The sequence below is a fragment of the Oreochromis aureus genome, linkage group 23 (assembly GCF_013358895.1).
Source record: "Oreochromis aureus strain Israel breed Guangdong linkage group 23, ZZ_aureus, whole genome shotgun sequence".
NCBI lineage: Eukaryota > Metazoa > Chordata > Actinopteri > Cichliformes > Cichlidae > Oreochromis > Oreochromis aureus.
In genome coordinates this window covers 15,029,732-15,041,890 of record NC_052963.1, presented here as the reverse complement: position 1 = coordinate 15,041,890, position 12,159 = coordinate 15,029,732, and the positions used below count along the sequence as shown (strand labels likewise).

Below are 12,159 nucleotides of genomic sequence, written 5' to 3'. Positions count from 1 at the left end.
ATTGTATCTTTTTAGAAAAGGAAAAGCAGCCATCACAGTACAAATTTACTAAAAGCATTAAACATTTTGACATTTAATAAAAAATAAAAAAATCCAGATCTTTTATACACGTGTCAGTCAAATGTGAATGTGAGCTGATGCTACAGCTAGCTAGCTGCAATGTTGTTATCCTAATTCTCTAGCACAAAAACAGCTGTCATTTCCTAATTTCCCTGAAAATAGCGGGCCAGTGGTCCATCACTCTTCTCTTTATCTTGGTTTTAAATTTAAACCAAATAATCATCTGTTAGTTTTGATCATTTTTGAAATCTTATAACTGCAAAATTAACAAGGCAAACTGGACCACAATACAAGTTTAAATCCTAAAAAACTATAATAATAAAGTTTATGCAAATATGCTCACTGAAAAGTCATTACTAATGCTTCCTGCCCACATGACATATCAAAAGTGACTCAGTTTGTCAGAGGATAGTGTGGAAGTAATTTTTACATAGCATAAAATATTACAATTGCTTTAATATACTGAAGATGCTAAAAACAGCTGATATACATATATATGTTGATTTTAAGATACCGGTTTTAAAATTAAAGCAACGTGTGGGCATTGCAGAATACAGCAAAATGCTTTGAAGCCACATGATGGCCATTTTGTGCTGTGGAGGAGATTACTAAAGACAAGCAAATATGGCTTTTGAAGTAGCGGCTGTATGCATACGTTAAAAACACAGAGGTTTTTGTGGGTCAGGATCGAGAGAGGCCGAGGGAGCTGTGGTGAAGCGATATGCTCAGGGTTTCAGTATGACTCAGGTTTACTGACAATACTTGGACAGGCCTGTGTGAACCAGTTTTGCAGCCTATACGTTAAGGCTCCAGAAACCACTATCTTACACACTACTATAAAGAAGTTGTTGCTTAAGCTTTTTTTTCTAAATGCAGTTGAAGTAATAGTAATAATATCAACACATAATAAGACCTCCACCTCCAATGTACAGGAAGTAAATTTGGAGGATACAAGTATACAAGTCAACTTAAGATCTGAACAGAGTCCAGATTATCAGCAGGAGACTGGCTCCTATATCTAACCAGTATCTCTCAACCTTGTGCATCCTTAGTCAGGCCCCTTCACCACCAGAGAGGTAACTTTCCATCTCCCAAAGGTTAGTTTCCATTGTAGATAATCAATCGACTAGGAGCCCTGCCCTTGACCACTGCAACTTCCTTCTGAAATCAATCAACAACTACTGAGTCTTATGACCTAGATTTGTAGTGAAAGTGGGAGGTTCACATGGTAAACAATGTCACAGGGAGGCCTGTGCTCTCTAAACATACTGCAGTGCAGTTTCTCTCCTTAATCTGGCAAAAACCCAGTAACTGCCAACCAGTTTGGATCTTTTTGGTCTCCTTCTATGGTAAAGTTTATGATACGTGCCGAGTGTAGTAAGGGGGTGGGGATCTGTTAATTTTAAACATTTACAGAACTAGGGCACTTTCTAAATATATTGCTGTTAATGTTCCCACTGTTCATTTATTATTATTATTATGTTTAAATGAACAGCTTAAACTTTGCTATTAACTTATTTAATCCTTAATTGATATTTAATTGTTATTTCAAGGAGCCATTGGCTATTTGGTCAGGGACTGCAGCTCCTCTTGAGAATGAATGTGTGCCAGGTCATGATGATGAATAGACCATAGTGGCTTATTGTCTGGGGCCTTCGTTAAAGGGGTTTTAGCCCAGTGCAGTGCTGTTTCTGTTTAATTTCATTCACTTTAAAAGGATCATTGTTGGACTTAGAGATCCAGTTTGGTTTTTCTTTAGTTGGCTGCCATGTATATACAACACACTAAATCATAGTTGTGAAGGAAAGAATAAAAAGAGTGGACTGTCAGCCTTCTGAACAATTTATTTCTGCCTCCATCAGTCAACCTTCACATGTGGTGTCAGAAGTAAAGAAACCTTAAAGTAAAAAGTAAAGTAAAAAAATGCCTCATCAGAAGGAAGTCTCTACATTTTGGCTCAGATATTTGAGACCTTTATCCCGTTTCCGATTGAGAGGGATAAAAGTGAAAGAAGCAGAAAAACAAGAACAGAAGCTCAGTGTCCTCAGTCACCAGGTTATTCAGCTCCAGTTGGATTTGGTAGGCTGGTCCACAGCACGAACCAAGAGATTGCTACCTGAGGAGATTGGAAGAAGATGATGATGTTGAACAATTATTGACAACTTTTGAAAGGCTGGCAACTGATTATAAAAGGCCAAAGCATGAGTGTGCAATTTGCCTCATTCCATTGTTAACGGACAAAGCTAGGAGTGTCTTTGTGGCCATGGATCCAGCTCATTCTACAAAACATGAAAGATGCAGTGCTGAATAAATATGAACTTAACAGAGATATTTACTGATAATGGTGATTCAGGTCCCTTGACACCCCAGTGGAAGAATCTCCCCAAAGATATACTCCCATCTGAAGGATTTGTTCTGCAAATGTGTTGGTTACAGCACATTTACAAAAGAGGAAATTATGGAAACTCTTGTGCTGGAGCAGTACCTTAAAGCAGCGGTCACCAAACTTTTTTACGCCATGGACCGGTTTATGTCAATATGTCAATATTTTCAGGGACGGCTCATTAAGGTGTTGTGGATAAATACAAGAAAATAAAACCAGTACTGGTACCAAAAAAAAAAAAAAAGATTTATTCATAATACACCAGAAAAGACCCAAGAAAACTGAGTTAATGATAAAAACAATAAAAAAAATAATGCTAAAAAAACGATAAAAACCCTGAAAACCATAAATTTCACACTTGATTAAAACCGGAAAAATAAAGGTTAATGGTTTTACAAAGAAAGTGTACTGTCCTCTATAACAAAATAAAATGATCTTTTTAATATCACACAGTGAGTTTGTGAGTTTGCTTTATCTATAAACTACAATCTACAAGCTGTACGGGCTTTATAGTACTAACCAAAATATTCCCAGAGTTTAGGGCAGAAAGCTGTTTGCTGTGGCTGGTTGGGGAGTGAAGAGAAAGGAAAGAAAACTAGACCACAGAAAGACAAAAAATATATGGCATGCTGCACAGGTGAGTGGAAAAGTACCTACATTGCATGAATTTCTTCAGCAGTCTGAGCCTATAGCAGCATTACTAAGATCACATCGCCCACGCCTAAGTATAAGCTTCATGAAAAAGGAAAGTCTTGAGACTAATCCTAAACATAGTGTATAGGTCTCTATCAAGAATTCACTCATTCATTCTTCACTAATGCCCTCAGCAGTGTAATACAGACTATAGAATCATAGTCTGCAAATTAGATCTTTTTTTTTTGATAAAAAATGTGTACTCGTGATGTTTTGAAATGATTTTCAAGACCAAAAATCTGAATCAAATTCTGCCAAATTAGTCTGTGACTCAAAGCAGCCCTGCAGTGCCTCCAGTTCCTCTTCTGTCCACCACCTATAAACCCTGGTGGATATGATACAAGTTGTCTGAAGAGCTGCTGTTTGAAAGGAGGAACTTACATTAGACTAGATTATGGTTATGGTTATTATGGTTGTACCTACCAAGAAGAGGGGGGTGGGACTGTATGTAGTAGTATTTACTGATACACTTTGTGCAAAAAGTTTGCATCTCTTCAGTGAGATGTGGTTAAGATCACCATTAATTGTAAAAACACAGGATACTGAGTTAAATGAGAATTCACTCAAAACATGGATTCAATCAAGCAGCTATCAGTTTGTTATCTGGGCCACAGAAATGGGAAAAAATGAATAGAGTCAAATTTGGTGAGGCAATTTTTGGGTATATTAGGAACAGTTTAATGTCTGAGGCCTCAAAAATCTACATCAGTGCTATAATTCTCTCCCATGTGAGTGCTGTCTTACTAGTTGGATGCAGACAAATTGGACCACATCACAACCGATAGAAAGACTTCATTATCGGGCCTTAGATAAAAAGCCAGATTCATCTCATCATTGTTAAATTTTAATAAAGTACAGTTTCTTAAATTGGGAAAACATGATCAAATTTGCAGATACTGTTCTTGTGTATACAATTCTTCATGGCCCCACCTCCTCTTAATGACTTCATTAAACAAAATCAAGGTTCATCTTTTCAGAGGGGCTTGTAAAAGCACTCAGGAAAGTGCTTTTGTGAAGTCAAACATTCACAAACATTTTTTGTTTTGCAAACTTTTCATGCAGCTGAGAATAAAATCTGAGTCCCAATGCCAGGTATTATTGCACTGGGAAGTGTGAGTTCTGTCACATTTCCCTGAAGCCCATCAGACTCGCTTGGTGCCATCAGTCAGTCATGTGCATAAACAATGCGACTCAACAAATCAAAAAGCTTCCCCCCAAAATACAGGTCATTTGTATCTGTAAAGAATCACTTCACTTGATATCTTCATAGACATTTTATAGTAGTCTTAGATTCATATTTATTGAAGCATTAACAGCTTTATAAATAGCATGTAATGCAATTATTCTGCCATATAATATTTAATGTAATCTGTTTATCTTACACTGAGCTCTTAGCTCATAGATTGATGTGTGTCTTTCTTTAGTTGTGTATTTATTCTACACAAGCAGTTTATTATATGAAATCCATGTATATTTGTCATATTTACATATTAAGAAAATATATTTTTTTAATCTCAGTGCCATCAGTCGGTCACAAAATATCTTATTACAACTGCTGTTTGATTCTTTTTACTCATTTAGTGACTTTTTGTTAGCTAATAAACAAACTTTCCGTTTGTATCATAACCCTCTACTCGATCCATGCCTATCTCATAGTGTAATGGTGCATGTAGGTATGCAGTTATAACATCCATCTGGTGTGAATGAGGTTTTCTTCTGTTTTTTGCATCAACACTCTGGTCTGATACTGGTCAGATTAGCGGTATGAGAAAATGTTTCTTTAGAGTCTACAACCATCTTCTAACTACATCCTTTGCCTACCTATCATTCGGCATATACATATATATATTTTTACTGTTTCTGATTACATATACCTATCTACCCTCCACTATTTTCTTACCTTCAGACGTGTTGATTACAGTAAACGTGTCTCTCAGTGATTGCATTTTTACATTAATTGCACTGACCCATTTCTTCAAGTTAAATATGTTATTGCTTCCCTGAACATTAGGGGTACGTTAAGGATTACTTTGTAACAGTAACCCATGTGAGTCATTACCTGTTACGCTGTTCTTACTAGTTACATATTCATTTAAATATGCAGGCTTATTGCTCACTCTGGAAGGGTATCGTGTAGTTTCATGACTGGCTTCACTCTTCAGTGACTTGCTGTTCTGCTAGCCCTGTTCTACATGGCATTTCCTGATTTTAAATCCATTATGTACTGCCTCTCTACACCTGTTTTGGTCAGAAGTGTCACCAGTCTTAACTTTCCCACTTTTGGAAGGTGATGTAGGCTAGACTGTTCTTGTCATACCCAACAAAAGCTCTCTTCTCACATCACAAGTCCATTTTAATCTTGTCCGGTCCATAGGCATAGGCAGGAGTAAACATTTGCATTCTGCAAAGATTTTGCCTTCATCCTGTTCGCATTAAATATGGTCTGTATTTTGTGATTTGTTCAAATAAATGTTCCTCACACCTTCTTAGGTAACTCACTCTCTGTTAGGATGCACCTGACCATGTCAAACAGGGTTTAGCTATTTTGGTCAGCAGTACCATTTTGATGTGGTGAGTGTGTTGCTGAAGTCTCATGCCTGATTTGTAATCCTTTACCATAAACTCAAATACAGTTAATCTGCCCACATGGGGGTATCAGCCAGGTACTTCTCTGTAGCTCGCACTGTGTCATTCTTATTTTTCAGAAAATACACAAAAACAGCAGTAGAATAATCATCAGTAAATGATAATCCAAACCTGTACCCATTTCTAGGTCTACTGGTCCTGCTAGCTCTGTGTGCAGCAGCAACAGTTCTGATTTACTGCTGGATGCCTGTTTCTAGTCTGAATAAATGTTCCCTGTGTGCACCCCTCACAGTGCAGGGCAGGTTTGTCTGTTACCTCTGATTGCCATATCATCAACAACACTTTCTTATTTTTGAAGCTCGTCATAATTACAATACCCTAGTATTACACACTGTGTCTGCTTAACATATCAACCCTTACATTGGTCATCACCTTCATTGCTTGCTGTATGCGGGTAGTGCTGTCTGTTATATTCATAGACGTGGAACTTTGTACTGTCTCCGTGCTGCATGGTGAAAGTCAGGGTCACCCCACTGGGAAGCACCTGCTATCACAGCAAAGATGGCTTGTAACTATAAGGAGATGTACAGTGCCTGTTCAGAGTTGTTTTAGGCCTCAACTGTCAATCAAGCAGATCTCTGCATCTCTTCTGCATTCTCAGACTAAACTGCATTTTGTACCATTAGCCAACTTCACGCAGTGTGTCCTCAGCCCACTATCACGATAAAAAGTAAAACAGACATGCCAGTCCACTGTGTACATTTCACACTTTGGAGAGGCAGTAAGCTGCAGTACCAGCAGAGGGAGATATTTTATTTCAGGCCAACATGAAAAAAAAAATCACAGGAAGGTGTTTAAGACGTTATTAACACATTTACATGTAAATACTTAATAGCTGCATAGCCTAATCTTTTCTCTTCTGCATAATCATACCTACCTTGCTCACTACCGACCTTTTGGCGTTGAATATCTCCCTCTGCTGGTCATGCAATTTCTGCATGCATGCCCATTTCATGTTTTGAAGAATCAAAGCATGATATGGACACCTGACATAACATCGGTTTGGTGTCTCAGTCTGAAAACTGCTGTTGAACTTTCGCAAACTTAGCATAATGATATTTAAATTTGCTCCTGTGTTTACATTCAGACTCCTTGTTTGAGTGGAGCTTTGTATCCTTGTCGATTATCTGGGCCTTTCCTTGCTCTGGACCCTCAGGCTCCATTGGAAACCACAAGTGGCATGGAGCCTGTTGAGGTCAGGGACTGCTCTGGCATTGGGACCCCCGGCATGGAGACCGTGAGATGTACAAATGATAAAGGGTTGCATTGTTTTAACATGTATTTTTAATTTTTAATAGGATAAAGTCGATCAAGACGACACATAAACAATCCTTCATCAACTAACGGGGTCCGTCTTCAGAGTATTTTTATAAAGTTGATTTGAATTTCTAGAATTTATACTGGTTTTCAACTTATTTCAAAGTTCTTATATGTAAATTTGAGGTAGCCTTACAACAATCCATGTTTCATATAAGGATGTTAATTTACATAATAATGAATGCAATGCTCACTTGCAGTACAGCAGTCCCCAATCTTTTTTGCGACACGGACCGGTTTATGTCCGACAATATTTTCACAGACCGGCCTTTAAGGTGTCACGGATAAATGCAACAAAATAAAACCAGTACTGGTACCAAAAAAAAGAAGATTTATTCATAACACACGGGAAAAGACCCAGGGAAACCGAGCTAATGATAAAAACAATAAAAAATAACATTAAAAACTGATTTTAAAAAACCCTGAGAACCATCAGTTTCACACCTGAGCCTAAACTCTCCCGGCCTGGTACCAAATGACTCAGGGACCGGTACCGGTCCGTGGCCCGGGGGTTGGGGGCTGCTGACTTAGTATGCAAGGTCTATCTACAAATACATTTGTCTCATGTTTGAAAAAAATAAAGAAAATTTGTGTTCAGGATAAATAAAACGTCTTTCTATCTTATTTGGTAGTTTTTGGAATTGCGCAACACTACAACCTTCTGGATACTGAAACTCCAGCTAGTAAATCACACATCAAAACAGTCAGTCCAGGTAATGGGACAGTCATGTCTATTTGTGTGAACATGAGGTCCTTTAATATGTCTTTCATGCAGCTGGAATTAGATTACTAACGCAGTATGACTTCGAAATGTTTGACAAAGGTGAAGGCACATGCTCACAGATGCAAAACCTCAAAACGTTTTTCCTTAATTTTCATCAGACATCACTCTAAGGGTCATCATAAAGTCATTTAAATTAACATGTATACCAGTGTTGCTATTTGTTTTCCTCAGCCAGAATATATTTTCTGTGTTTGTGCATTGGCTCTCTCTTCCAGCGCTGACATGAAAGCAGAAGCGTCGTCAGCACTTCCTTCCTCCACACCAACACAGACCTCAGTGAAGGCTGAGAATCCGAGGCTCGGGTGTATATACCCTTCGCCCTACAGTAATCTACAGTGTAAACTGTCAGCAGCAGTTACACTGTTATTCAGATGTTTTGACCAGTATGGATAAATGGAAACTCGGGTTTGCTCTGCTTCTGCTCCTCACTTCCTGTATGGACAACAAAGGTTTGTAAAACAGTTACTTTTATGTATGAAGGATTGCTTATGTAGGGCATTGTTGTTGTTGTTTTACAGTTAATTTATGTTAGGTTTTATTACCTGTATTTACCAATAAAAAATGTGCAAGTGGTAACTTAGCATCTGTATTTCAAACTTAACTGACTTCCAGTTTTACATATTTCAGCTGCTTGGGAGGACCTTGTGAAAACCACTGGCAAAGAACCCAATGTCACTCCAATATGCAGCAATGAAACGCTGAACGTTATCATGCTGATAGTGTGTAAGATCAGCACACAGGTGAGCAGAGGAGCAGGGTGCAGTCTGCTGTATCGAATTGGACAAAACTTTGAGCATGAATGTGACTCCAGGTTCACACTGATGAAAGAAAACGGGACTGTATTTCTCCACCTAACAAATTTAACACCAGAGGATAGCGGGAACTACACCTGTGAGTGTGTACAGACTGGAGGAACATATAAGCTCCATCTCAATGTCACTATGGAAGGTAAAGTGTGGATTTAATACCTTTCATAATTAAGCCTCTCTGTATTACTCTGGTTATCGATAACTGGTATCATAACAATCAACAATGGTTTGTATGAAGCTGTGGACACCTCACAACTGCCCATATACATGAATTTAGAGAAAAAAGCAATTAAACCAACAAAATCTGCTGTTAAGCAGTATAAACAATAAAACTAAAAATCACTTAATGTAAAGAATATATTACATGACACTATAGCAACAGACGTTAATATCATGATGTTGCTTTATAATAACGAGTGTCTGTGGTAATTTTCAATTTATTTTTTTTTTTAATTTTTTTTTTAGGCACCAAAAGAGATGAAGTCACCACCAGTCCTACAGAATCACATTTGCCTCTCACTTTCTATGTTTTAATTGGAGTGCTTATCGTCTTAATCATATCTGGAGTCATCCTTGGGCTTATATACGTAAGAAAATGGCACAGGTAAGAGATTATTATAATACAGGTAGGAGGTAGAATCCTATTTACTGAAGCATTAACGGCATCTAATGCAAATTCTGTCACATATGATTTAACGTAATTGTGGTTATATTACGCTGTTGCTCGTAGGAGAGGTCGATGTGTGTCTTTAGTTTTGTAACTCTCCTGCACAAGGTCTTTATTTAAAATCCACGTATATAAAAAATAAATATTTTTATCCCAAGAAAAACAGAATTTGTGACCTTTTCAAAGAAACATTTATATCTAAAATTAATCAATAATTTTTTTTGGTATACTTTTTTCCCAGCAGAATACGACAGGTGCCAATAACCAGTCCTGAGATAATAACTGATCTCGGAAACACAGAAGCGTACATGGTAAAATGTTGCACCTACTTCATTTTTCACCTGCTTTTCATTGACTTAGAACTTTTTTCTAACTGAGTGTGTTTTACTTTGCAGGCAGCGGGAGAAATTGAGCCATACAGTATCTTCATGCAAAAAGAAAACGGGCTTTATTTAACTTCTAAAATAAACACAAATCATATTACTTGAAATACATTTTATGTATCGAGGTATGAATTTGCAGCACTTTTAAAATAAGCATCTATTTCCTAGTGAAACAAACAGTAAACAGTGAAGCTGGACTTGCCATCTCCAAAGCAATGATGCTTTACTAATAGTTTCACTCATCTGTAGTCGAGTCATCTGTAGCTGAAGTACAGTTTATTTTAATCTTTTAAGAGTAACATTTAATATCTGAAACTGAAATATCAAAGTTTCAGTGTTTAAAAAAGAAGAAAGTGTACTGTCTTGAGTGACAAAATAGACTTTTATAGCACATTTTCAGTTTGTTGATTTCAGAGCTGTAATAGCTTTATAGCAATATTTAGATCTTGACTGATGTTGGATGTTTAAGACTAGTACTGATACCAATATTTAGTCATTTCAAACTCAGATGTATATTCACATATACCGATTCTGATGTTGTTGTCTTTCAGACACACAAAGATAAACAAACTTCCCAAACATTTGTTAGGTTTAGCTATACGTGAGTCCTTACTAAGATAATATCATAATGCAGTTTAAAACAAAATCCTGTTTTATTTTCAAAAGTCAGGGATTACTCATTTGTTCTCTGCCCGACTTTGCTCGGACCTGTTGGTTCTGGTGTTTGGCGTTTCAAACACATCTGCAGAGTGCCCTCTTATGGACGAACTATGTAATAATCATGGTTGAATGGTGTTTCTTCCGTCTCAACTTTTAATTTTTTTTTATTTATTAATTAATATAAATACGATATAAAGGCAAATTGATGGTATTGACTGATAGATTAGCCCAGCTGATATATTGGTTAATAATAATAATAATGATGATAATCCAAACCCAAGTTTTTATGTCAAACAGCGTCATGCAAAAATCTTTTTTGAGGCATGGTGCAAGTTCACTACACTGAGATTTGTAACCCACTTTAAACCACTACGTGAATCAATAATTAGCATTTCCGCTTATCGTTATGTAAGTATGGGTTGTTGAGTGTTTCAGGGCTTTTTCAGTTAATGAGCTGTAACCCTGACCTCACACCATCTTTGTGCTTCCTGTATCAACTTCCTCTTCTCACAGACAGATTTTGCTGTTTTGCACTTTACCAATGTTCCCCACGCAGTTGGCTTTAAACAGGGACTCTCCAGCAACAACCACCAAACCTCTGCACACAAGTGCATTTTCCAGACTCTCTTCCTGGAATTTAATATACGTGAAACTACTGAAAAACAGGGGTCAACAGGGGTCAAGAAAATATTGTGGCTGAAAGAAAAGACCTTTATTGTTTCATGAATTGTGCACTTATTTGTATATAACAATTTTTTTTTTGGCCTGTAATTTAAAAAAAATTCAGCCGAAAAAACCCCAAATAAAAAAACTCATGTTAGACCCAACGTTATTCCTTTTTTCTTTTGCCAAAGCATTTTGTTTCTCAGATTTGCACATGGTGACCAAAGTTGCACATAGACTAAGCCTACATAAAAACATTTTATATTTATCTTTTAAGCCTGTTGAATGCCACCAGGGCTGCAGTTGGAAAAAAAAAACAAAAAAAAACTAAAGCAGATATATCACATCTAAATATCTATTTAATTGTAATTGTAATCTATCAGATGCTCCTGTGTCTTATTGACAGAGCGTACATACTTACTTAATGTTACCTTATACAGTTGGCATTTTTGACTGGTTTTCGTGCTGCCTTGCCTTTTTGCATATCATGGTGTTTTTCTGGTCTTCCTGGCTGAAGCACTTACAGAACGCACACAGGGCTTTTTTTCTGAGCATTGTGTAGCATTTACTTGATAGAGCTGCAAAGAGCAGACAAGAAAGTCAAGAGAGAGAGAGAGGGGAAATGGCACACAGGAAATTGCCCGGGGCACAGTCAAACCCAGGTAACTGCCTGTCTCTGAGCATGTGGGTCACTGGTTCAACCCAATGATCCACAGGGGCACCTGTGCATCACTTTAGATCTGTACTTCTGCACAGCACAATCATACTGCTGATTTCAGAAACTGTCTTAGTTTCAGTCTCCATTATGCATTATTTTTCTAATATTGTAGCGTGCTCCCTTTGTAATATAAGCCACTTTACTACCTCTTCCATGTGAACATGCTAGTAGCTAGATTAATAAACCCTGGATTCATTTATGGCATTTATAACCACCATAATGGGACCACTTAGCCTGATTGTTGAAGTTAGAGAGTAAAGCCACATAACAGAAAGACATCTGGGGTATGCTGAATTTGTTTCATGGTGCAATGTCTTGCCACCACAGACATGGCATAACTGTACTGTGAGAGTAATCTGAACACCGTACCTAATTT

At 37.4% G+C, this 12,159-nt stretch overlaps 1 protein-coding gene across 1 annotated transcript; it reads left to right on the top strand.

The window, feature by feature from the left end:
• Positions 1-8,118: 8,118 nt before the first annotated feature.
• On the top strand, positions 8,119-11,224 carry LOC116323122. The gene is made up of 5 exons (XM_031743382.2): positions 8,119-8,332; positions 8,511-8,831; positions 9,158-9,296; positions 9,601-9,670; positions 9,755-11,224. The coding sequence occupies exons 1-5, from the start codon at positions 8,269-8,271 to the stop codon at positions 9,845-9,847; spliced, it is 687 nt and encodes a 228-aa protein (XP_031599242.2). The 5' UTR covers positions 8,119-8,268; the 3' UTR covers positions 9,848-11,224.
• The last annotated feature ends 935 nt before the right edge of the window (positions 11,225-12,159 follow it).